Raw genomic sequence first — 24,981 nt, forward strand, 5'->3', positions numbered from 1 at the left:
AGTTGTGCCAATAAAAGATAGTACCTGTTAACGGGTGTTGTAATAATTCTTACAAATCATCAGGTCATTTCATTCACAACCAATGGTATTGGCTTTTGAGCATAGTCATAGACCAGGTGTGCATATTTCTTAAACAAGAGATCTTCTGGCATCAAAGCATCATGTGTATAATTATCTTCCTAGTTCCAGACAAGTTAATATCTGTTTATGCATCTCATCTAAAGATTCCAGACTGAATACAGTGTAATGGAAGTGCTGAGATTGCAATTACTATTAGCTGTAGGAGACACAGCTAAATCGTTAGTTACATATCAAATTAGTAAGCTTACAACAGAATTCTCGTATGATGTCAAGTCAAAAGAAATTGCTTCTCTTGATCCTCTTTCATTTACACAAAATGGACAAAACGGGGAGAGGGATAGGGGTTTCGTGAGGGATATTATCAAATTTCAGTTAGCCTTTGAAATCTACACGATCCTGTGCTTGAGACCTTGCTGGTTACCAACCATCTAAATTAGTTAAAAAGTCTTCCACTTTTTTCAACTTTTCATGCACCAATGATAGAACCTTGCAGTTAATACATAACCCATATCTCAGTCAGGCATCTCTGCACTTTCCCGCCTAGCTGTTTCTGTCAAAGTAATCAAAAACCTGAATGGATCGCAACTGTATGGATTGGCAAGGGCTGCATGTGCCAAAAATGGAAGCTTTCTGAGGGACCTCCCACTCAATCCCTGACGACAAGCAAGAAATTACAAATTAAACATCATTCTTTCCCTTACGCTTCAACACTAGTGCCCCTGCTCCTCCTATGAGTTGGCTACTGTTGTATGCTAGCGTTGTCTCTGCAAATTGTTAAATACAAATACTAAAAAGAAAATGTTCTTCCAACTTTTTCTTACCTCACATGCTTCTGCAGCTTCGAGCAATTTTCTACAAAGACTTAATGAGGATTGAGATTCTGGTAGCACCGTGGAATTCAACTTCTCTTTTAAACCAGTAAAATTTGAAAGAATGACGTTATGGCCATCCTGCAGTAATTTCATTTTCTTTTGTATCAGTTAACAAGGCTGTGGATCAGGCTTATGTTACTGAATGCAAAAAGCCCGGAAAAATACCTGCATGTCAGGGTTTGACAAGATTATTCCAGTTCGTAGTAGCTCCTGCAAACTGGATCTTAGAATTTCATAGCGTGCCTGAAGCGTTGGAGGCCCCACATATGCTTTAATATCAGCTCGGTCAACAAAGGCTACATCTGCAGTCCAAAATGGAGCACATCATTATCAAAATCATGTCCTTGCATCAAGTTTACTAGCTAATAAATAGAAATTTGGTCTTACAATACCTGGAAAACAAATACAATAAAATTATATGCTTCTTTAAAAGATGCAATAGAAGAGAAACAAAAAGTGACCAGCACTGACACTGGGAAATACCCCAAAAAATAAAAAGAAAACAAACAGAAAGAAAGATATGGAAAGTCAACATAATTCAAATGGAAAAATAGGATATGCAGTTATGCACAATTTGTGTTTCCTTGCCAAATATAGCAACATCTTGTCAATTTAGATATTAGTAGACGTAAAATTTCATTGCTTAACAATTATTAAAAACAGCCATTTATCAAACTTCAAACATAATTTGATCATCCGTTGGGTTGAGTACAATTCATATTCTCTTGTATATGTTGCTACTTCAAAACACAGGATCATAGAAATGGTTGGAGAAAATTCCAAATCTTGACGCACTGATCTATTAGAGGCACTAAAAGGCTAAGCAACAAGCTATTGCTGATGTTTCAGCAGCAGAAGTGCTTGCTGACAAAATATCGAGAGATTGGTGTTAGCTTCGAAATTATGAAGCAAGATATTAAGTTGTTTCATAAAAAGAAGCAAAAACAATGAGAATGACAGAATTATCTAATCCAAGATATTAAGTTGTTTCATAAAAAGAAGCAAAAACAATGAGAATGACAGAATTATCTAATCCAAAGTATACCAAATACCACGTCCTTACCAATAGCAGCAGTTATATTGGAGGTAGTCAATATTATCACATTTGGGGAGGTCTTTAGTTTGTCCATCTGGGTCAGTAGCGCATTCACGACCTGACAAGCAGTTGTAAGATCTTCTATGAATCATGAGTTGTATTCAAATTTTTAATATATTCTGCAACAGCTATCCTGCTGTATGCAAATTAAAATCTGCTCGAATGTACAACGAGAAAATACCCTTATAGAATCTGATGGCTCAGAACCAGACAATGCAGCCTTTCTTGCAGCAGCAAGGCTTTCAACTTCATCTGCCATATTACAAGAAACAAGAATCTAGTTACACGATAAAAAAGTGTGAGCATCATATGATTGAATATCAGTAATTGTTCTCACCAATCAAAACAAATACCAGGTTGTTTTCTTCTTCCACCATTTCTTGAATTTTTGAGAATAGCTTTGCTACCTAAATGAGTAGATAGAATTAAATTATTACCTGGTCAAAATCAACCTGAAGAGGTTCATTTAAAAATTGCAGAAAGACTATAAAAGCATTTACTGCCTAAGTAAAGAGGAAAAGAAACAAAGGCGGTTACAAATCAAATGGACACAAGGATACCAATTTTTGCAGTACGCTCTTGATACAGCACATGAGTAACTGTTAAATTAATTTATATTCATTTTTATGGATACATTTGAACAAGTTTTAAGGATTGTCTCGGAACTTCAACTTCAGCTAGAGTTCAAATTAATCAACGGTGTGCAAAAATCAACATTCTCGCCCACAAAAATAACATGAATTCACGTCCAAGAACATAAATGCAGCACTTCAGGGGAGTTACTCAGCTAAACATCAGACTATCACATATTTCTTTCAAAGCATCGAAGTTTTAGCATGTAGACCTCATGAATCTTAAGATTAACCCAAACAAATGGAAACGAGAGAGAGAGAGAGAGAGAGAGAGAGAGCAAAAGATTATCTATTTGCCTTATAGAATTTCCTTGAATAAGTCATTGAATCTTACTGTTGCTTTTGTTAATGATACAAAGAGAGCAAACTGTTCAAGCACAAAACCTTGAGGCAAACCATTGAATACATGCAAGATTACCACTCATAAGCAACAAGAGTATAAGTTACAGAATGTTAGTTAAGGAGCAAAACCTGCACTTACCAACTTGCCACTCTCAGAAAACCATTTACTAAATAAGGAATGTGCATTTACTTCAACCAACTGGCATTGTGGGTATCTGTTATGGATGTTGCGTAAAATCATATGAGCAAAAGAGATTTTCGCACAGGAATAGTAATTAAGCAATATGAGACCTCATCAGAACCTGATGCTAAATCGTACAGAGAGCTTTTGAGCTAGTGCTTTGCAGAGAGATGTTTTCCCTGTTCCTGGAGGTCCATGCAGAAGAATGATACTGCAGACCACTCAGATAGGATTAGTAACAATACATATTGTGGTATATGTACTTCAAAAATAGTTAATTGCTGTCGCCTCTTTTTTATTTTTCTCCATTCTTTTTTGCCAAAGAAGTTATAGTCTTTTTCAATCAGCATCATTACCATATGCACATCTACATCTACCATTCCCGAGTATTTGTCAGGCTGAGCTTTGTAAATTGAAATTCCATTAGACATTACTAGGTTTACTCTAAAACAATTTGATTGTGCAGTTCAATCTTTGAACTTTCCAGTGATCATTTGACACATCACTTAGTGAGATTTTTGTCCATAAAATAAACAGTTCAAAAGGCTTGAGCACTAAATTGCACAAGAACTTTGCCGAACACTTCAGCACAAATATTAACACAAGATTACATAAACATCAAAGAGCTCAGCAAGAATTCCTTACCGGTTCCAAGAAACAAGAAAAGGGTCAACACCCTTTTCAGTAAAAAGCAAAGCACTTGCTGCATAACGCAATAATCTCTGCTTGAGACCAGATTCATATATCAAGCTGTAGAATAAGAAAAGTCAAGTTTACTATGCTTATCAACATAATAATAGTGAAAAATGTGACTGTAAAAGGCAAACCTTTCCCACATGCCATCAAATTCCTTTGCAGGAAGCATCCATTCATTGAAGCTAGAAAGTTGGCCATCACCATTTAAGTCTTCACCAGGTCCTTCTTCACTTAGCTGGAAAGAAGCAACAGTCCAAATGCACAGCATGGATAAGTACATGCAGTATCAAGATTAATTTTAGCAAACCTCTAAAACATGAATATAAAATTGAGCCCTCTAAAAATATTTATCTTGTTAAGATTGTAACAATCGAGCCCTTCATATATCCATATATATTCAACCTGCTCCCTTGACCTTCTGGAATTGGTTGAATGTTACACCGATCTAATTTACAAATGACTTGACCCCACAGCATAGCATAAAGCTTTAGTTCAAAGAGGCCAACTTAAAACTTTGGTTCTTTAGGAGCAAAATTGAATCCAGAAGAAACTGAGAGCCAAAGGTCAAATAGACGTTGGAATGTACTCCCTGAAAGTGGAAATCACAATTCATGATTAACAACGGTCTTCAGAGAAGTGAATGCAGAGACAGTTTCCCACCCACCCAATCCTTCCAACCAACAAAACTCTCCATTTGCAGGTTACAGCAATCTATTTCACAACAGTCAGGTCTTTGGATGCTGCTTTATAATATTCAATCAAATCTAAAAGCATATAAAAGATTATCTACCACTAAGACCTAGAAATCATATGATAACATCAAAAGCATCTATTCTGCATAGGATCCGAGAATTATGAATATAAAAAAAAATTATTTCTTTACAAGCCAAACTGTTCAATATGAGTAATCGATAAGTTTACTTATGATTAAAACCAAAGAAGAGGAAGGGCAACCAGTAAGCTAAAAATAAATTATCATTACCTGAAAAACATGCACAACGGGTTTGACTTGCCAGAACAAAAGAACATCACGGTTATCCAGCCATTCATCTACGAACACCAGAAATCAAGCAACAAATCAAAAATCATCAAAGGTACCAAAACTTCCTCTCAGAATAGCAAGTAGACAAGGAGTTCTAATGACAAAACAACTTTCCAATCCTTCAGCATTTCTTTACCACTTTTAGCAGAAATTTACAAACAGATTCCCTTGACTTTTCTGCTTCTTAAACCCAGAATGTAGTAGCATTACCCAAAAAAAGAAAACCCAAAAATTAAATCCTACCTGTGTCACAAACTGAAATGCGTTGTACATTCTCAATAAGAAATGAATCATCCAATGGCACAGGAATGGGCCCATCAACATAGCTCATATTCCTATGTTCCAGCATCCTGTGAAATATTTAAGCAACAAAAAGATAACTTCTAAATCAAATTGAAATAAATTCAGCTCAATCTTAAAAACCACCATAAACTCACTCTTCAGGATTTTGTTCAAGTATCCACCTGAATACAATATCTCAAAAGTAATTATCTTTTCTTTTTAAATGCATTTTTAGCAATCGAGCCACAGTATATCAGAGTAAATATATAGTAAAATTCTATAACTGAAACTCCCAAAAAAAAGTCCCAAAAAGTTACAAAAAGGTTTGCAATTTATCCTACTTTGGAGCAAATACATTTTAATAATTCAATAGTCTGGACTAGAAATAATTCACTTAGGAGTACCTTTCAACGGCAGCACGAACATCTTCAATACGAGCCGTGCTAGTTGGTTTCAGACAAACTTCAACTGAAAAAATACAGGGCCAAAAGATGAAAACAAATAAAACTAATTAACATCCCAAAAAAGTTCAAAAATTTCACTAATTAAATGAATTACAAATGCTAACCTGAAACAGGAATCTTATCGTCGGCTATTGCCGGAGGAGGTTGAGGAGACGGAAGGGGCGGTGGAAGAGAAAGCGGTGGCTCCAAAACGTTGCCGTTTTGTTGATCAACAACGTCATGCCCAAGTTCAGCAGCGGCATCTGGAATTGAAATATCCATTGGGGCGCTGCTCATTTTCTTGCTTTTATTTCTTGAAGTTTTATCTTTTGTTTCTACATGCGGAGATTGGAATTCGAGAAAAGTTGGAGAAATCAAAGAAGGAATCCTGGGGTTTTTCCCTGAGAAGTATAAACCCTAGTGGAGGAAGGGCTAGAAATTTGAGATGGGGAAATGGAAAGGGAAATTTTGAGCGCGGGAAGAATCTCTGGTAAAGACATTTAAAGGAGGCTATGGTTTTGGGCGTACTGTGGTGGGTGCATGGACCGAATCTTAGAACTGCAGTAAGATTTAAACACGTAGAATCAAAGAAACCATAAACCAATGGCTTAGATGGAAAATGTTTTGCTCTATTTTTGTGTGAAAATTTTGGACAATATTAATTAATTTTCAAAACTTTGATAGGTTGAAAAAAATTTATAAGGATTGACCAAAGTTATCGATTTCAAAAGAATAGTTGAAGAGCGCACACTTTTGGCATTTTTTGTGATCATTTTTTATTGATAAAATTATATCGACCAAATATCCAAAAACGTTATAAAGAATTTAATTTTAAAAAATTCGATGGCATAACAATTAAGTGTAAAATAGCTAAGGAGATATTTTTATATGAAGTGTATGAGTTTTTTTGGCAAAAATATATGAGTTTTTGTTCCCATTTTGAAGACAAATCGTGTACCCATTTTTTACTTTTGCATGTATAATAAGAACATTATTGATCCTGCATTCAAATCTTTCTTTCCCTCCCTATGTCTTAAAATATCATCCCTTCTCTATTGGAAAATGTTAAAAAAGAAATTACGTCATCATTGCTCGTTGTTTTTAACACAATCTTACTGATGTGTAGTTCTTTAGCATATAGATTTTGTAGCTTAATATTTATAAAATCCAATTCAGAAAAAGATTATGTTCTCACAGATTTACGTGGTATGAATAATGAAAACAATGTCCATAGAGAAATGTGTTCATTTGATGCTGTTGTCCTTCTCTACTTAGAGTTTCTTTTGGAGCTATATCCGAAGTTGGAATAAATAAAAATGTGGATTTGAAAATTTTGGAGGATTTAAAACAAAAATTTGTCCTAGCTATTATACACATTAGGATTGGGAAAGGGTTGAATTGAGTCAAAAGGTGAGAGTGTTATAAATAAGAAATTTTGGATTCAAGACCTCTCACTTACGACAAAAAAAAAAAAAAAAAAGGATTGAAGAATAAATTAATTGTAGAAAGTGTTCATTCTACCTTAAGGCATTACTCACTTAAATAAAACCTTTGACAGATTTCGCCCATTTACTACAATAAACTATGTGCAGACAACTCATTTTGTTTTTTCTTCAGTGTGGCTATAGAGATCAAAATTGTAACTACATAACTTCTAATTGTATAAGATTGACGATTATTTAAAAAAAAAAAAAGATTGATGATTTTTTTTTTTTTTTTTTTTTGCAATTTGACAAAATAATGATGTACTATGTACTACCCTTTATAAAGGCAATGAGGCCATAGACTATTGATAAAAACAACTGAGGTTGAGTTCTAAGAATTAGAGATTCATTTTATTTTATTTTTATTTTTTGGTAAGCTAAGTCTTGGAGGTTAGGAAATCTAACCATGCATTAGTGTTCATCCTACTATTTGTAGGTTAACTTGTAACATCATAAATGACCCTACCATTGTGGGTTTCTGCCACCCTCTTTTGTCTGTACTTTGTACGACCTTTCATGTTCTCATACATCAAAAGTATAGTACAACAATCTAAAAGACAAAGCAAGGTATCCATGTCTTACATGCAATTATGCTATTCCTTTGGTCCATTCATGACAACATGCTATTCCTTTGGTCCATTCATGACAACACATTGACAGAAACTCATCTTTGGTCCTTAAGGTGGACGCGGGGCTGGAGCGGTTATCAGAACAATCGCTCCGGAAGGTGTAACATCATTTGTACATGGTGTAACAACTGCTCCGAAAGGTATAATATCATTTGTACATGGTGTAACATCATCTGTACAAGGTATAATAATAGAACAACAGCGAGTAACATTAAAACAACATTTTTGTGGGTCCCACACGGCGTGAAAATCGAGTTACAAGACGTGATCTGAACCGCACAAATTTTTGAGACCTCATCCAAGCCGTGAACTGCCTGGGACGGTTGTCAGGCCCCTCGTCCCCTCGTCCCCTTAAGGTGTCCTAAAGATGACAAAATTCAGTTGATCAGTTTGTCATCCCCACATTTCTGCAGCTCCAAAATGAGAGGCTCAAATAGTTCCAGGATAATAACATGGCCCATGCAGCACTAACCAATTTCTTGACTCCAAAATCAATTAAATTGCTACCCTATGAAGAAAAAGCAGCAACAGCAAGAGCAGCGTGTTCATGATGGTGAAAACGAACATGATCTGGAGATCATCAAGGCAGTAGCACAAGCATGGTATGCCAATTCCAGCAGCTCTAAGTCATCACCAAATGAATTTGATGCCCACCGGCGAAATTTCAAGGGCAAGCCTAGCAGATTCAAGCTTGAAGCTGCAAGAAAAGCATCATCAGGTGACGGATATGGCAGCAGTAGTAGTACAAGTAGTAATTGGGATTTTGGCCAATCCCTTTGGGATTCTTATGAGATTGTTACAATTGCAAGAAGGTTGGAAAGAGGTTTAGTTTTGGATCATACATTCTCTGAAAAGGATGATGCAGGGCATGTTTTCAAGAAGAGGAAAGAGAGTAAGAATAGCCTCAGGAATTTACTTAATAGGATATCCTCTAGGAGATTTAATGAACCACTTGCACCCCAAGAAGAAGGAAATCTGTCTCTTGATAAGCCTGGATGATGGCTCAAATTTTTAGGTCATTTTTAGCCTTCTTCTTTCATATCTTGCTTTCAATTGAATTGAATTGGGTGACAAATTATTTAGTTGCAATATATTTTTAGTGTTTATTTTTTTTCTTAAAAAAAGTGTGGCAAAAAGGAAGGCAAGTTGGACATGTGTGTCATTTAATCTGAAGCTCAGGAACCATGAATAGATGCATTTTAATTTAGTAACAATTAGTTTGCAATTACAGTCAATGATGCAATTGAAGCTTCTGGGATTATGCATATCAATGAAAAATACAGTTCAAAATCTCAACTGCTAAAGTTTCGCCGTTTATTGGTTGTTGATCTTGTACCTTTTCTTTTTCTTTATCTTTTTCTTTTTTGGGTCAAAATGTTGATCTTGTACTGCATGTCTAGTATCAGTACATTTTGCTTCTGGCTTTTATTTTTACTTTTTGTCTCCTAAAACCTGATAGTTCTTTTGCTTTTTGTCTGCTGAAACCTTAGTGTTCTTTTAGTGCTTCTTCAAGTGGGATAGGGACAGTACATTTCAGCTTATTAACATGGGTAGAAGTAGTAAGTTAATAAGTAATAGATAAATAAAAAGAGACAGGAAGCTAAAAAACAGGAGTAGCATGGAATTTTGCAAATAAATTCTGTCAAATGACATAATCCTAGATGATTAACCTAGAAAAGCAGGCCTAACAGGTTTGTAATGGACAAATTTATGACCACTCCAGTGGGAGAGTAGTCAGTGAGGCTCGTTCACATTTGCATTGTTATATTTTAGAGTTCTTGTAGAAAAACGAACTGTAACGATTTGATGTATGTAAGATTAAAAAAAAAAAGGAAAAAAGGAAAAGAAGAAGGTATGGTATTGACAAATCACAAAAGGCAATTGGAATAAAGATTTCAGTCAATTGCAAGAAGCTGCAAACTGGTTAGTTATACTTGATAATGGTAATGTATCCTGCAGTTGAGGGTGGTAGATCATTAGTGGGCTAAGTTGTAATAATACAAAAGAAGCCTCAGTTGGGTTTTATTATTTTAAGGGAGCTTAAACCTAAAATTCTTTGTTTTCTCTTCTAGAGAGGCTTAGATTAAATGATTTAATAGGTGTTTCTTTATCATCTCAGAAAAATAAAAAGAAACTGATAGTAGATGACTTTATTTGATTTTTTGGGTCTAAAACACTGATACTCCCCTTAAAGTGTTAATTTCATTGTGGTCCTTCAAAATGCTCCGAAATCTATATTGATCCTCCAATTCAGAATATACTTTCAATTTTGTCCTCAAAGTTTTTTTTTTTTTTTTGTTTGGGTACGGAACAAAAGGAATTCTAATGAAAATATTTAGAATGCAAGATATCTGAATGATATTTTCTTAAATCTCAAAAAAACTTAATGGGATCTAAGATAAGAATAACATATAGAAAATTACCACCCAAAAAAATTAGCTGAATGGGCTTCAGCATCTTAGAATAAAATTAATGTTTAATTATGAATAAAATCCCTAACACACTTGTTATTCCTTAACACATGACTAATATTGATACATGACTTTAGGATACTAGATCATATCGTAACGCTCTTCCTGTGTTAATCCGGGTTTGAAAGGCCTTTCGAACATCCCTGAAACATACAGGGCAAGTTCCATAAATGTCTTTAATTTTCTCCCTAGTTGCTACTTAATTAAAATTCTATGTTGGAAACACTATGATTGAGGGTCAAGGTGTGTGACTATAACTTTTAAGATTAACTTCTTATGATTGATAGTGTACTGATTTTTTTTTTTTTACCACTAGATATATTCCACATATCCATGATATGAATTTTAAATTTGAATTTATATTATGTAGCAACGATCTAAATCTGCTAGTATATAAAAAAAAAATACCATTGACAATATATAAAAAACTTACTCTAAATTTTACTCAAGCCCCCATTAGTTCCCCTTGATCCAGTTGGAGCCTTCCTTAGATAGGTTAGAGTAGGAGTAGGAGTAGGAGTAATGTAAAAATTGCCGATTGATCGAAAAAACATTTTTTTTAACTCAAGTATAAAATCATCTTTTTACACCTGTATAGAAAAGATTAATCATTGATTTAAAAAAAAAATCCAAGACTGCAGGAGTCAATAGAGGGATGAACTTGCAATTCATGGCTTTTTACATATATGCCTTCACTTCCTGGACGGGTGGCAACTTCGATGTGGCTCTTTGCAAAATAGCTTGTTTTATTTCTTTCTTAATTCTTGCTCAATTTGGCATTTTCTCTTTTCCTGTCTTTAGTATGACAAGCTCATTTTGATGAACATAGTATACATTTTCTGCATTTCCAGTCTCTTCTTCCTTCAGCCTTGACCTATCACAGCGTTTGCTAGGTGGACATCCATCTGAGAACTGCCATCATCAATTAGCTGCTGAAACCTTTTGCACAAACAATGCAGCATCTTTCTTGGCTGCAATTATTTGATAATGGGCTTAAGGTCAATCGGCAACAGTAATCAGGTTCTCCAAGAAGTGGCTGCACAGGGAAGACGAAAACTATCCCAGGTCAATGATTCGGACATCAATCTCAAAAGATGAAACTGATAACCTGAGATTCACCATAAACAGCACACTGACAATGTAAAGGCAGCTCCAGGACAATCTTCCTACAAGAAGATGTAGAGTTGCTTTCAACTTTTTAACTAGTAATCTTCTAGAAATTTTAAACAAATTGATGTAAGGAGCACATATCCAAGGCATGCATGAGTGAAATGAAATGAAAAACATCCTCACTTACATATAATATGCACATGCTGGCCTCCAGAATTTACCATCAGAAAGAATCAGAAACAAGTGCTTTTTCTGTACTTGGATGAATCAGCTTCTCCACAGAAATGTGCTTGCTATTTTGGTATTTCTGGTAAGGAGTGAATGTGTCAAAAAGGAGACAATGAATAAGCAACTTAAGTAAGAAACCTACTTAAATTGATTAAACTTATAATCACTATGGAGCAATTAAATGGTAATGCAAGGCTCTCAACTTTAAAATAAGCCGATGACAAATTCAATTTTCATTTAAGTTTCTGTACATTTTTAACTAGTCATGATACATCCTCAAATAAAGATTTTGAAAGAGATATCATCTCAAAAAAGAGCAAATGAAATGATTCAACAGCTAAAATTCAATGAACATGCTTATATTTCAGCAGGAAAATACCACAATGTCCTTCATGATTTATACCGATGATCTCAATTATGAACTACTGATCAGGACTTTGATCTCATAAGTTGCTTCCCCAATTTCTTTTGCAGACGCTTCTGCAGATTGGCCACACCAATGCACCTCGATGGTCTCGAGGGTTGGTATGGCCCCAAAATCATAAGGAATTTCCTCAAGATTTTTGCAATTTTGTAGCACTAATCATTCAAATTTGGGAAGGTGATCACTACAGGCGTTCCACTGGGCAATGTTCACGGTCTCTAACTTCAAGAATTTAAGTTCCTGGAACTCTTCTTCTCTCATGTCCCATCTTCGCCCAACAAAGGCAGCACTTGAAGTTTTGGTAGCCTTCCTGTCACAGAAATATGATTCCATGGTAGGTTCATATTCTTTAGATTCAGTGGCAGAATCAGGTAGCTGGCACTAAGAAACCAACCAAAGTAAAATATCTAGTGTCTCCAATGAAACAGAGAATTCAATCTCTGAAATTGGTTCATATTCTTGGAAGAATCCCATGATTCCAAGAATATGCATCTCAACATGGCCAAGTTAGGTAACCTTTTAAGTATCTTCTCCGTATCTTCCCCATAAGAAAGTGCTGGCAAGGAAAAGCTGACCAAATTCTATAGATCAAAAGAACTTCCAACCTCTTCATCTTGCAAGTTGAAAGCAACATGTTTCTTAACATGAAGATGCCTTAAACTTGGCAGGTGACAAATAATATCTGGTAAGATGACCTTCCATGGAAACCAGTCGCACAAAATGTTTCTAGTTTCTTGAGGTTGGCTATTGATCGTGGAACATTCCGTATGAACCCACTGACTGCTAAATATCTCAATCGAACCAGCAGTACTAGTTCAGCTGGAAAAGAAACACCCAGGTTGATACATTCGGAATCCAAAACCCGAAGAAATTTAAAAAGTTTCTACAAATGAATGAGATGTCATAAGGACATCTAGGCTCTGAATCAGTAGAGGTAAAGAATATCAAAGTACAGGTGCCAGGTCCAGATGGTCTTGAACCCAAAAATTGTTTCCGCTTCAAAAAACTGCTCAATGGATAAGCTTCATATGATACAGGATCTAAATGGAGGTCAAAATCAACCTCTAAACCATAATCTGAACCAGGAAAAGAAGCATAGGTTTCATCACACCTGGTTACGAGCTGTAAGAAATTCTCTTCTTTTGCTTTTGACCTGCAAAAATCACATATCAGATAATGAAGACAACATGCTTTGACCTTTCCATTTGAACATTTTTTGGATATTGCAACCAAGCTTCTGTTTATCAAGTCCATCAAGTAGTCCTCCGCGACATCTTCTCTGTTCTTTGACTGGGATTTCTTTATGAACCCTTCGGCTAGCCAAAATTGCATCAACTTACTGACAAGAATCACTTTGTCTTCAAGAAAAACTGCAAAATAAAGGAAGCACGCTTTTAGATGTCCCGGTAGGTGCTTGTAGCTCAAGTCTAATATTTCCATGGTGTGAGCTTTTGTATCTTGCATTATTTCTGAACTCAAGCTTTCTGCAATTTTTTCCCACTAATCTCGTCTCTTCTCCATCCTTTCCGGGAGACCAGCTATTGCAACAATTGAAAGAGGTAATCCTTTGCACTGTTTAGCAATTTTCTTTCCAGCATCCAGAAATTCTTCTGGACAACTTCCACCACGGAATATTTTCTTTTCTGGTAACTCCCAACTTTCATCATCAGAGAGTAATGGGACAGGATGACTATCACCGGGTTTAATATCTAAGGCAAAATCACTAAGACGACTGGTTATCAAAATTCTACTTCCATTCCTGTCATCTGGCAATGAATTTTCCATATACTTCCATGCTCCAATATCCCTTACATCATCCAAAACTATGAGGTACCTTTTTCTCAGCAAGGACTGACACAATTTTGCTTTCAGATCTGCAGCGTTCATTTGATGAATTTCACCAGTATGCCCTTGAATGTCACGCTCAATCTGAAGCAACAATTCTCTTTTCTCATATGTTTGTGAAACAGTACACCATGCTCGACGAAGAAAGCAATACGTAACATGTTTGCAGTTGTACACTTTTCTAGCCAACGTTGTCTTGCCAATAACAGGAATACCAACAATAGAAACAATATTTCAACTTGACGAACTTGCAATAAGTCGATCAATTATAGCTTCTTCTTCCTCCCTTCGATCCACCATCAATTCATTCATTACTGGTATAACATCCTTTGATATCATGTTGCTTGAAACCTGCGTGACATTGTTGATATTTTGGACTTGAGCATCAGGGGTTGTCACATGCATAATGGAGGCCTCCTCACTGAGCAGTTTTAATTCATCTAGTAAATCATAAAACCATATGAGATGTAGCCTATGAGCATCAGACTCCAGCGAGTCGATAACATCTTCAATTCTGTATGCTACATCCATTACTTGATTCCCAAAAACTTTTAGTTCTCGATGCTTATCAATGTCCAACTCTGAGACGTTAACAAGTAAAGGAGTCAATGAATTAAGATGTAGTTGAATTTCTTCAAAATGACACCTCACTGGTGCATTTGACTCGGGAGAATTTGTCAAGAACCATAATACTTGTATTAGTGCTCTTCAGTAACTCAAACAAAAATAACTCTGCCTTGAAAATCACAATCTTGAAAAGCAAACAGAGAAGTGAGTTCTTTCACCATAGATTTTTTTTCCTTTGCTGACATGCTGAGGTAGAGATGCAACATCCTTAGCCACTTCTTTTGTGAATGCCAACATCTGATTTCCATTCTCTATGTTCTCATGGGGTACATCTGTTGTAAATCTTCTCTGACTTTCCAAAACCTCATTGATTTCTCCAATTTTCAGAGGACAAGCTCTTTCTTTCAGTTGCTCCTTAACGAAGCACTGTCTTGAGAAGGCAAGCGTTTTTAAGCAGCTCAGAACACAAAGGACAAATTGCTTCAGCTTTGTCCCGTCCCATCTCATGGCGAGAAGCAGCCTCTGCAAGCAATGCCATAATTTCTGCACAGATACTTCGCACATCCTCATGGGAGTTTTTGTCCTCTGGTTTATTGTAGATAACAAAGGTCACCAAAGACTTGAACTCATTTTCAAGATCAGAGTCCCCTCTCCCATTGAGAAGATATTGGCATAACAGTTTGTGATGTGCTGAATTTATTTAGAGCTTTTAGGAAATTGTGACTGGAATCTAGGAACTCTAGATTAGTAGGATCAATCTCATGCAGCAAAGATGCAAGTCCAAAATTGAGCATATGGTTTGCCACTTGGATTTGATCTGTTTTCTGGCCAATCCAGTAATTACCGTACTGAATTGCGGCGCGCACAAGGACAGATGCAACATGAGCTAGAAAAGCCTGAATTACATTCTCACTGCCACTAATGCAGCAGAAGTTGGAGATGGAAGTAGCATTTACATCATAAAATTAAAGGTACCTTTCCATCAAGTTCAGCTCCCCATGGAAAGCACAGACTTGTTTTCTAAGATCAGGATCATTGACGCCATAACTGGTGTTCTCCAGAAAAACCAGACCCTCAATTACGGAGCCCAAAATCTCTGACAACTGAGAATAGTCGTAAATGAAGTCAGGATCCAGATGATATGAGCCGGTACCTGACCGCGAAATATAATCAAGAACTTGTCCAACTTCGGCCATGAAATGATCAGTCCTTCGTTTGCAATTCTCTCAAGTAAGTTGAGCAGCTCTGAAGGATTTGAACAGCATTTGTTGAGAACTCTTTCAAGAAGCTCTTTGGCTACGGCTTCAATGGTGACAACCAGATATACCCATTCACTACGTCCCGAGTTCTGCAAAAGCTTCCCTGCATCACTCCACCTGTGGATAGAAACTGTAAACATCCTCAGAAACATCCAATCTTTGTCAAGTTGATGGCTATATCGATACAGATAACTGGACAAGTTAAGGGATTCATCACTGGAGTCAATTGATGGCATTCCAGAATCCTCAGCAAAATTAAATCTTATCCTAAAATCATCTTGCACCTTCACGAAGGCGAGATGAATGACTGCATAACTGGAAGAAACCATCTCCAGAACGCAAATTATTCTGTGCTAATGTTTGAGATAGTACTTTCAACTATCCTAGTATAATTTATTTTCATAAAAAAAAATAAGAGAGCAAATCCACTCCCGACAAAATGATTATAGTTCTCAACGACAACGAAAATGAGCACGCGTTTTCATGAAGAAATATACTGCTGACTGACTTGAAACCACACCGATAATAAAAGAGCGAGTGGATCAATGTTGGACGGCCAACTATCCCCACTTCACGTCTAATCAGTTTTTTTTTTTTTTTTTTTTTTAATTTCCTCTCCTCAGCATGGAAACGTGGTTGAGTGAATCACGCACTCTACATTGCTGCTACTAGAAAACGTGCTTATTTGCCCACGTCTTCTTCATTCTTCATCACCCTTTTCCTAGCTAAAGCAAACAACTCCCTAATCCAATACTTTTTTTTTTTTTATATAAAACATCATAATTTCATTAAAATTTGCATTAATGGCAGAAATTACATCATCAAATATATAAAGATATCAAAGAACGGATCTGAAGAACATAAAATTAGATTATAAAGCTCTAAATTTAAAAAATGAGATAATGTAAATCAGGATTGGATGTTCCCTAATCCAATACTTAAATAATGCAAATCAGGATCAGCATCAAAACAAGTCGACCGGTTCCAACTCCAAGGGCCTTTTTTTTTATCCTTTTTTTTTTTTTAATAAAAGACAACAAAAATTCCCCATCAAATGAAATCGGTCTAATTTTAAATCTTTTCTCCCTTGCAAATAATTGAAGAGAGAGAGAGAGGATTGTTGCTGGGAGGTGAATTGAATTGTGGTGCTTGTGCTTGCAAATATTTTTTTTTCAAATAATCTCTAATGCAAACATAGTCGGCTCTTTAAAAATTTCAAAATCAACCAATTTTTTAGCAAAATTATTCTTTTGTATTTCACTTTTATGAAAAGTATATTGCAACTCTAAATTATGTAAAAAGTTCCAAAATTGTGTAATGATTTTATTTTTCTTATCAAACTAACTTTCTTTAAAACTGAACTAATTGCATAATAGTTTAAAAGGTTAATTATACTTTGTCCCTCTGGACTTGGTCCCTAGTAACACTTTGCCCTTTCACTTTACTCCTTTTGATCAACTTTTTAACAGAATTAAAATGAAGTTATATTTTGTATGACCAAAATATCTAAGGTTAGGTCTTGAACACGTACAACAATTGTAACATAATAAATACAAATAATAAATCTTGAATCTTGTTTCCACTTTCCCCAACTCGCTTATCTTCTACTAAAAGCCTCTAGGTTCCGAAACATCGTGTTCATTTCTTCTATTGCAGGTTTGGCGCGTATACAAAATGCATCTGTCTATGCAGCAACAGAAGGTGCAATGAATGAATTCACCAAGAATTTTGCTTGTGAATGGGCTAAAAGATAACATTCGGGCAAATTGCATTGCACCTGGGTCTATCAAAACCCCCCGTTAGCAAAACCTATGCTTAGTACTGATGAAAAGCTGAAAAAAATTGAATCCAGAACTCCAATGAAGCGATTGGGAGAACCAGAAGAAGTTTCATCCCTGGTTGCTTTCCTTCGTCTCCCAGTTGCTTCCTACATTTGTCGATGAAGAAATTACTGTTAATGGAATCCGGTGGGACTAATCATTATAAACCCTTGGATCTTGTTATCGATGCAATATTTCAGCATGATACTGGTTTGTATTGTTTCTTGATGCTTGCATTGCTTTTGTTTTATCCACAAGATTGTTGTGCAATAGGAATATATGAATTTGGTTTCCATGGATAGTGAGAATGTATCTCCAGCTAATTGGACTGTTGATTAGGCTAGCTCGAGCTTAGCTCTTAACAAAGCGTCCTAATTTATGTAAAGTAGGTTTAGGCTGAACTTCGCCCTTCCCAATATTAAACTCAAGTGAAAAATTAGTTAAGTTTGGATTGAGATAGGTTCAGCTCAATTAAAATACGATCCATTTTAAGTACGACTTGATAAATATAACTACGTATGGATTAGGTATTTTTGGGTGTGTTTTTCAAAAAGTTTATTATAACGATGTATGTGAAAAACTTTTATTTTAAATGATTTATTTGGATTCAGTGTTTTTAAAAACATATTTTGGGGTACTTTTAGAATTTAAAATTTTTTGAGCATTTTATGTAAATTTGTTAAAAATAACCCATCATCCTCCCCTCCTCCCTCCTTTGTGCTGCAACCACTCCCTCGCCCCTTCTCCTCTTTCCCCCTCCTCTCCCTCCCCCTCCATCTTCATCTCTCTTTCCCTTCCCTCCCCTCCCTTCCATCCTCCCTCCGCCCTCTTCCCCTTTCCTCTTTTCTGCTCCCTTCCCCTGCCCCCCACCGTGAAGCTAGGGAAGGCGGTTGGCGGAGGGTGGAGGAAAGGAGTGGAGGGGAATGGTGAGGGAAGGGACGGGTGAATGGGGAGGGAGGAAGGAAGGGAGGGTAGTAAGAGGTAGAGGGAGAAGGATGGTAGGAAAAGGAAGAAAAGGGAGAGAGGAGGGGAGAGGTGGCGGCGAAGAAGGAAGGAGAAAAGAGGTGGTGGATGGTGGTGCATAGTGGGTGAAAAAAGAAAAAGTGGTAGAATTTGTTACTTGTTATTTTTCTTATTTTTATAAGTTATATTTGATATTGTGTGTTTTTTGAATTATTTTTAGAGTTTGTTATTATACACCCCACAAAAAAAACAAAACAATTGTAAGAAAAACACTCAATTCAAGCAAAGCCAATGCATTTTAGCATGAGATCTTGGATCCATTTTCAAGTTAAACCCGTCCACTTTATCCAATCTTCCTTTGAAAAACATGTCATGTATTTGATGTTATTCTCATGTTAAGTTGAAATAATCTTCTATTGTTGATGAAAGTATGCACAAATCTTGAGCTCAAATCAATTTGAATCACCTTGGTGAGCTTTAACTTAGTATCACCAACATTTATTGTGCTGTGCATTTGGAATGGTGAGGTTATTTTTCCTGGTAAATCAAAATTGGGTTGAGTTCGAGTCGATCCACAAAGTTAAAAGTCTAATCATGGAATCTTATTGTCACCTTACTAATATTCCAACTAGTTGTGTTTTAAGAATGATAACCTAAAATTTGAATAACCCAAAAAAGACAAATAGCCACGTGAACTCGTTAGTGATATGGTGAGTAAACAAAAAATCATCTCATATCTAATAAAAACTTGACATACCCTACATTTCCATTGATCTTTAACTTGATCTCATAGCACAATTTCACAATTATACGAAACAACACATATAGTCAACTGCTGGAGTAAGACTAACATGAACAAAAGCCCCACACTTATTTTGAGTTGAGAATTAATGTTAGAATCTTACAAAGAATCAGACAGATGCATGCGATGTCGGATGCGTAGACAACCAAGAAACTGCAAGTTAATCTTCATGGGTTAATTACATTTACCTCCCCTGAGGTTTGATCATATTACCAATTAATTCTTGTAATTTGTCCAAATAACGGTCTCACCCTTTGAATGATCAAACATTTAACAAAAACCCCTTTAATGCCGAAAATGCCCTTTTTGAAGCCATGTTGCATTAAAAAAAGAACATATTTTTATTTTTTTAACCCTGAAGCAATCCAAAAAAATAGAAAAAAGTTTTTGCTTATTATTTTATAAAAACCATATTTTTGTTTCCATAAATAGTTTTGAATCAATAATTATTTTAAATCTTAAAAATTAGATAAATTGAAAGAAAAATAAAAAAAGAAGAAATTATTTTAATTCCTGAAGTATGGTTCAAATTGAGGAAAACATGCCTTGTGCTCTCCGCAACATGCCTTGAACCACAAATTCGAACCATACTTGAGGATTTAAAATAATTGATTCTTTTTTATTTTTCTTTCAATTTATCTAATTTTGAATATTCATTTTTAAGATTTAAAATAATTATTGATTCAAAACTATTTATGGAAGCAAAGATATGATTTTTATAAAATAATAAGTAAAGACTTTTTTCTATTTTTTGGATTACTTGAAGGTTAATAAATAAAAATATATTCTTTTTTAATGCAATATGGCCTCAAAAAGGGCATTTTCGGCATTAAGAGGGTTTTTGTTAAATGTTTGATCATTCAAAGGGTGAGACCGTTATTTGGACAAATTACAGGGATTGATTGGTAATATGGTCAAACCTCAGGGGAGGTAAATGTAATTAACCCAAATCTTCATTCCTCTCTCACACTTGTATCCATATATATACATACATACATACATACATACATACTAGTAATAGTTCGCGTGCAAAGCACGTGATTGTAATATTTTAAAATATATTATTCTTTAGATACTAAATTTTTTTTTATGAAATTTTGATAATCAACATCATAATATAGCATTTTTATGTTATTTATTTTTTTAAACTAGTTACTTTTAAAAACTTTATTAAATGAAAAGAGATAAAAAAAAAATCCCAATGTAGTTGACTCCCTTAGGATTGAATTTGGAATTATGAACCGAACACTTTTTGATTTATAATTTGAACTCTAACATATCAAATATTGATAATATCATGTTTTACCAAAATTATTGTATATTCATGATTCTATTGCACAAAAACTACAATCATTACAATTTTTTTATAAATGAAGAATATAATGAAGTCAGAAAAATAAACATATACGTAATTTGAATTCTTTGTATTATATTAATTCTATTTTTATCAATAATGGAGTATAAATGATCCACCACATAAAGTTTTTTTGGCTTATACATTCTGACAATTAAAATTTGATAGATAGAGATAGTTGAAGTTTTTCTATTTTTCTTTTCTTTTATGCATATTTTTAGCACAATCCAATGCGGACCAAAAGCAACAAGTCTACTTTTTTCATATGAGTACAATATTTTTTGTTTTATAATCATTTTTCTGATAATCATGCAATTGGAATGAGAATTATGGGTAATTAACAATTTTAATATTAATTTTTTGTATATTGCAATGTTATATTTTTTAATTGCTGACTTTTAATCCATATCCGCTATCATTATTATCAATTATTGGAATGCACTAAATCTGTCTAATTACAATTGTCACCATAAATAAAATTTACTTAATTTTAAAGTTTTGCATTTCATAACCTCTTCCATTATTCACTAATATTTCAATGCAATAAATATATGTGATCATTAGAAAAATAAGGGTATTTTGAGCATAACCAATAACAATTTGGATATCATTTTCATTTTATCAATCCTCATTTTAAGTTTACTCTTATTATAATTCTTACTTTATCATTAGAGATGGCTTTTGATTTGGTGGATGGATTTGGTTTGCTCAAACCAATACAAATGAAGCATTACTATATTATTGTCAATAACAATGTTTGTCTTTCCCTGGATATCAATGATTTGGAAGTTATCTTTAGTATTATTTGAATTGTATTCTAGTTTTTTAATTCATTTGCTATTTATTTTATGTCATTTTATAAATAGTTTTCAATTTTTTTCAGTTCTTCTTGTTTTGATCGGTTGCTATTAATGATAATAGTGGTTTGTATGGTGCTATGTTAATTTCTTTTTTCTAGTTTAATAATACTATTTCAGTTATAAAGGTGTCATCATTTTTTGGTGCAATATGAAAAATTCTTCATCATTACTATAGAAAAACTATGAATCTTAGTAAAAAGTGCACAATTGTAAAATTTGGTTGTGATGTTTGTATAAAGATATACAGATGAATAAGGATTCTCTTCTCTTTATACGTTTCTCCATTTTCTAGAGAATATCTATTTTTTGACATTGATTTTTCTTTTACAATCTCAACTAATGACTAATAAGAAATTTTTCATACTTCAATTAAGAAATTTTGATATGTTTAATAATTGGAGATAGAGTCTAAGGGTAGGTAAATAGTTTTAATTATAATTACCAATACTATTAAGATGTAATCAATTGGAGTGTTTTATTTCTTTTAATTAGTGCCACATTAAAATGAAATAATTCTAATAAAAAGACATAAAGGTAATTTGGGGATAACAAAAACTAAGATAAAAAAGTGCTTACACTTATACTTCCTCGTACCAAGATTCATACTTTTTATATAGTACGGGTAAAATACCAAAAACTCCCCGTGATTTGATAAATATTCAATTTAACTCCCTCTGACTTGAAAACCTACACCATAACTCCCTATGATTTTGATTAAATTGAAAATTGGACATAAAACATCAAATCTAACGGTTGTGTGTGAAATGTCAATATTGTCCTACTATACGTGAGATGCTTTCCATTCAATTTTCAATTTAGTCGAAATCATAGGGAGTCTTAGTATAATTTTTGAAATCTGAGGGAGTTAAATTGAACATTCAACAAATTATAAGGAATTCATTTATATAAGGGCAATATTGACATTTCATGTATAACTGTTAGATTAGATGCTTTCCGTCCAATTTCAATTTAGTTGAAATTACAGAGAGTTATAGTATAGGTTTTCAAACTAGAGGGAGTTAAATTGAACATTTAGCAAACCACAAGGAGTTTTTGGGTATTTTACCCATATAGTAATGATAATGATAATGATATATATATATATATATATATATATATATATATATATATATATATATATATATATATATATATATATATATATATATATTATGAAATTTCAGATATTAAATTGCCTGCAATACTGACTAAGATGAAAGAAAGCTAAAAGAATAAAGAAGCGTTGCTGCATTAGACGTAACAGTCATGAATCATGACGGCTACTGCAATACCACAGACAAATCAACAAATCTCTAGAGGAATAATGCAGTTATAGATGAAGAAAAAGAAAAGATGATTCTGTAATATTGTCCGGAAACTAGGGCAGCATGGAAACCAATTTTGCTTATTCTCAAGTTTTTTCGATTGAATTGGACCTGGACTTATCTTCGATGAGTGGAGAGATCTAAGAGAATTATTGATTGGTCTTAAAGGGATTTGCAAGCCGATGGGGGAATTATATGTTGTTTAACACTTCCGTTTGAACACTTCTTTGTCTGAAAATGATATGAATTTGTACAGTCGATGTTATTCAACCATCTATCTAGTTGTTGTTTTTTGACTTTAGGCCTACAATATTGTACACCACAAAATCATAAACCAGAAAAGAAAATTTCATTCCAAATAATCACGAAATACTTTTCTGTCTTCAATCAACCAATTCAGGATATTTCAATCGAATCTTAGAACTTTTCTGGTTCCCAAAACACAGGCTCTTTGTTGCTGGTTGTCCACTTAAAAAGTTTATTCAGGTCATCGATCCTTTCCAACCACCTATCAACTTTGCACCAAAACACCCCCCGCCCCACAAAAAAAAAAAAACCAAAAAAAAGGAAAAAAAAAACCTTTTAGCATCATCACTACCACTGTACTACCACCCATGTCAAAGGTAGGAGAAAATAATTCTGCATGGTCTTTGTCGGGAAAAACAGCTCTAGTTACCGGTGGAAGTCGAGGAATTGGCCGTGCAATTGTGGTGGAGCTAGCTCAACTTGGTGCCACAGTCCACACCTTTTCGAGAAAAGAAGCAGATCTGAATGAATGCTCGCAAGAATGGTCCTCCAAGGGATTCAAAGTGACTGGTTCAGTCTGCGATGCATCTTCAAGAGAGCAAAGAACACAGCTCATCGAAAAGGTCTCTTCCATCTTCAATGGGAAGCTCAACATCCTTGTAAACAACGTTGGAACAACCAAAATGAAGCCAGCTGAAGAGTTTACCTCGGAAGAATATGACATGATCATGTCTACAAATCTTGAATCTTCTTTCCACTTTTCCCAACTCGCTTATCCTCTCCTAAAAGCCACTGGGATTGGAAACATCGTCTTCATTTCTTCTATTGCTGGCTTGGTCAGTGTAGAAGGTGCATCTGTTTATGCAGCAACAAAAGGTGCAATGAATCAACTCACCAGGAATTTGGCTTGTGAATGGGCTAAAGATAACATTCGCGTAAATTGCCTTGCACCTGGGGCTATTAAAACCCCATTAACGGAATCTGTGCAGGATTATGATGAAAAATTGAAGAAATTGGATGCAAGAACCCCAATGAATCGAGCTGGAGAACCAGAAGAAGTTTCATCCCTGGTTGCTTTCCTTTGTCTGCCAGCCGCTTCCTACATAACCGGACAGGTTATAGCTGTCGATGGAGGACTGACTGCAAATGGAATCCAGTGGAATTAGTCATTAAAGGCTCTATCTTGCTACTGATGCAATAGTTCACCAAGATCTAGTGTTTAATCTATACGTATTTTGTTGTAAAAGGAAGGTATGTGCTCGGTTTTTATAGTAAGAAATTGAGAATTGACTCGTATGAATTCTCAATTGGTCTACTATGCACCACTGCTATATTGCACAAAGTATGTAATTGTGACTATCTAATAGTATCTCTAGCTAATTTGCCTATTGATTTATGGGTTAATTCTAGTACTATGTTGATTACTCTTCACACTTTTATCAAAAGGTAGCATCTAAACGGCGGAGTGCTTGTCATGAAAAGCATACACCTGGAAGGGCAATTGCTGATCTCCCGGTCTGACTTCCACCTACAGAGATCATGGCAGCTGCATTGTTATTAGAGGTGGCAAAATGGGTGATTTGGACCGGTTTGGGTTAGGTAAAATGAGTAATGGGTATAAGTGAGTCAACTCATTTATATCCATTTAATTAGATTAAATGAATATAAATGGGTAAGTCAAAAAATGAGTTGGATAACCCAATTATTCTAATTTTTTAGAAGCTCATATAAATTCATTTTGTAAACTAAATTATCAATTTATACCATTTTACACCCATCATTAATTTTAACCATACAGGAGCTCCGTAATTACATTTACTCGTGCAAGTGGGCAAACTTGTCTATTTGAACCTGCTTTCAAACAACTGTGCTATCTATGTGGGATGCCTTCATTGCAAATGAAGGTGCAAAGGTCATGGCAGATCTT

The 24,981-nt window shown here is 34.7% G+C and overlaps 3 protein-coding genes and 1 long non-coding RNA gene across 5 annotated transcripts; 2 read left to right on the forward strand and 2 right to left on the reverse strand.

The window, feature by feature from the left end:
- Positions 1-237: 237 nt before the first annotated feature.
- On the reverse strand, positions 238-6,178 carry LOC113739444 (pachytene checkpoint protein 2 homolog). The gene is made up of 14 exons (XM_027266658.2): positions 5,793-6,178; positions 5,629-5,692; positions 5,186-5,292; positions 4,883-4,950; positions 4,032-4,135; positions 3,850-3,954; positions 3,326-3,415; positions 3,163-3,238; positions 2,387-2,456; positions 2,231-2,301; positions 2,017-2,107; positions 1,119-1,255; positions 903-1,031; positions 238-734 (listed from the first exon to the last, which is right to left on the reverse strand). Exons 1-14 carry the CDS (start codon positions 5,962-5,964, stop codon positions 594-596), a joined length of 1,425 nt encoding a protein of 474 aa, XP_027122459.1. The 5' UTR covers positions 5,965-6,178; the 3' UTR covers positions 238-593.
- A 2,112-nt stretch (positions 6,179-8,290) lies between these two features.
- Positions 8,291-8,779, forward strand: LOC113738938 (uncharacterized). Its single transcript, XM_027266202.1, has one exon. It carries the CDS (start codon positions 8,291-8,293, stop codon positions 8,777-8,779), a length of 489 nt encoding a protein of 162 aa, XP_027122003.1.
- Positions 8,780-10,887: 2,108 nt separating this feature from the next.
- Positions 10,888-16,124, reverse strand: LOC113740017 (uncharacterized). Of its 2 annotated transcripts, XR_003460378.2 has the most exons (3): positions 11,969-16,124; positions 11,549-11,668; positions 10,888-11,417 (listed from the first exon to the last, which is right to left on the reverse strand). It is a non-coding gene; the product is annotated as an uncharacterized lncRNA (long non-coding RNA). The 2 variants fall into 2 exon arrangements; XR_011813071.1 differs by having other exon boundaries at positions 11,549-16,124.
- Positions 16,125-23,156: 7,032 nt separating this feature from the next.
- Positions 23,157-24,442, forward strand: LOC113738740 (tropinone reductase homolog At5g06060-like). Its single transcript, XM_027265996.2, has one exon. The coding sequence runs from the start codon at positions 23,423-23,425 to the stop codon at positions 24,218-24,220; it is 798 nt and encodes a 265-aa protein (XP_027121797.1). The 5' UTR covers positions 23,157-23,422; the 3' UTR covers positions 24,221-24,442.
- The last annotated feature ends 539 nt before the right edge of the window (positions 24,443-24,981 follow it).

Source organism: Coffea arabica, chromosome 4c (genome assembly GCF_036785885.1).
Source record: "Coffea arabica cultivar ET-39 chromosome 4c, Coffea Arabica ET-39 HiFi, whole genome shotgun sequence".
In the NCBI taxonomy this organism is placed as follows: Eukaryota; Viridiplantae; Streptophyta; class Magnoliopsida; order Gentianales; family Rubiaceae; genus Coffea; species Coffea arabica.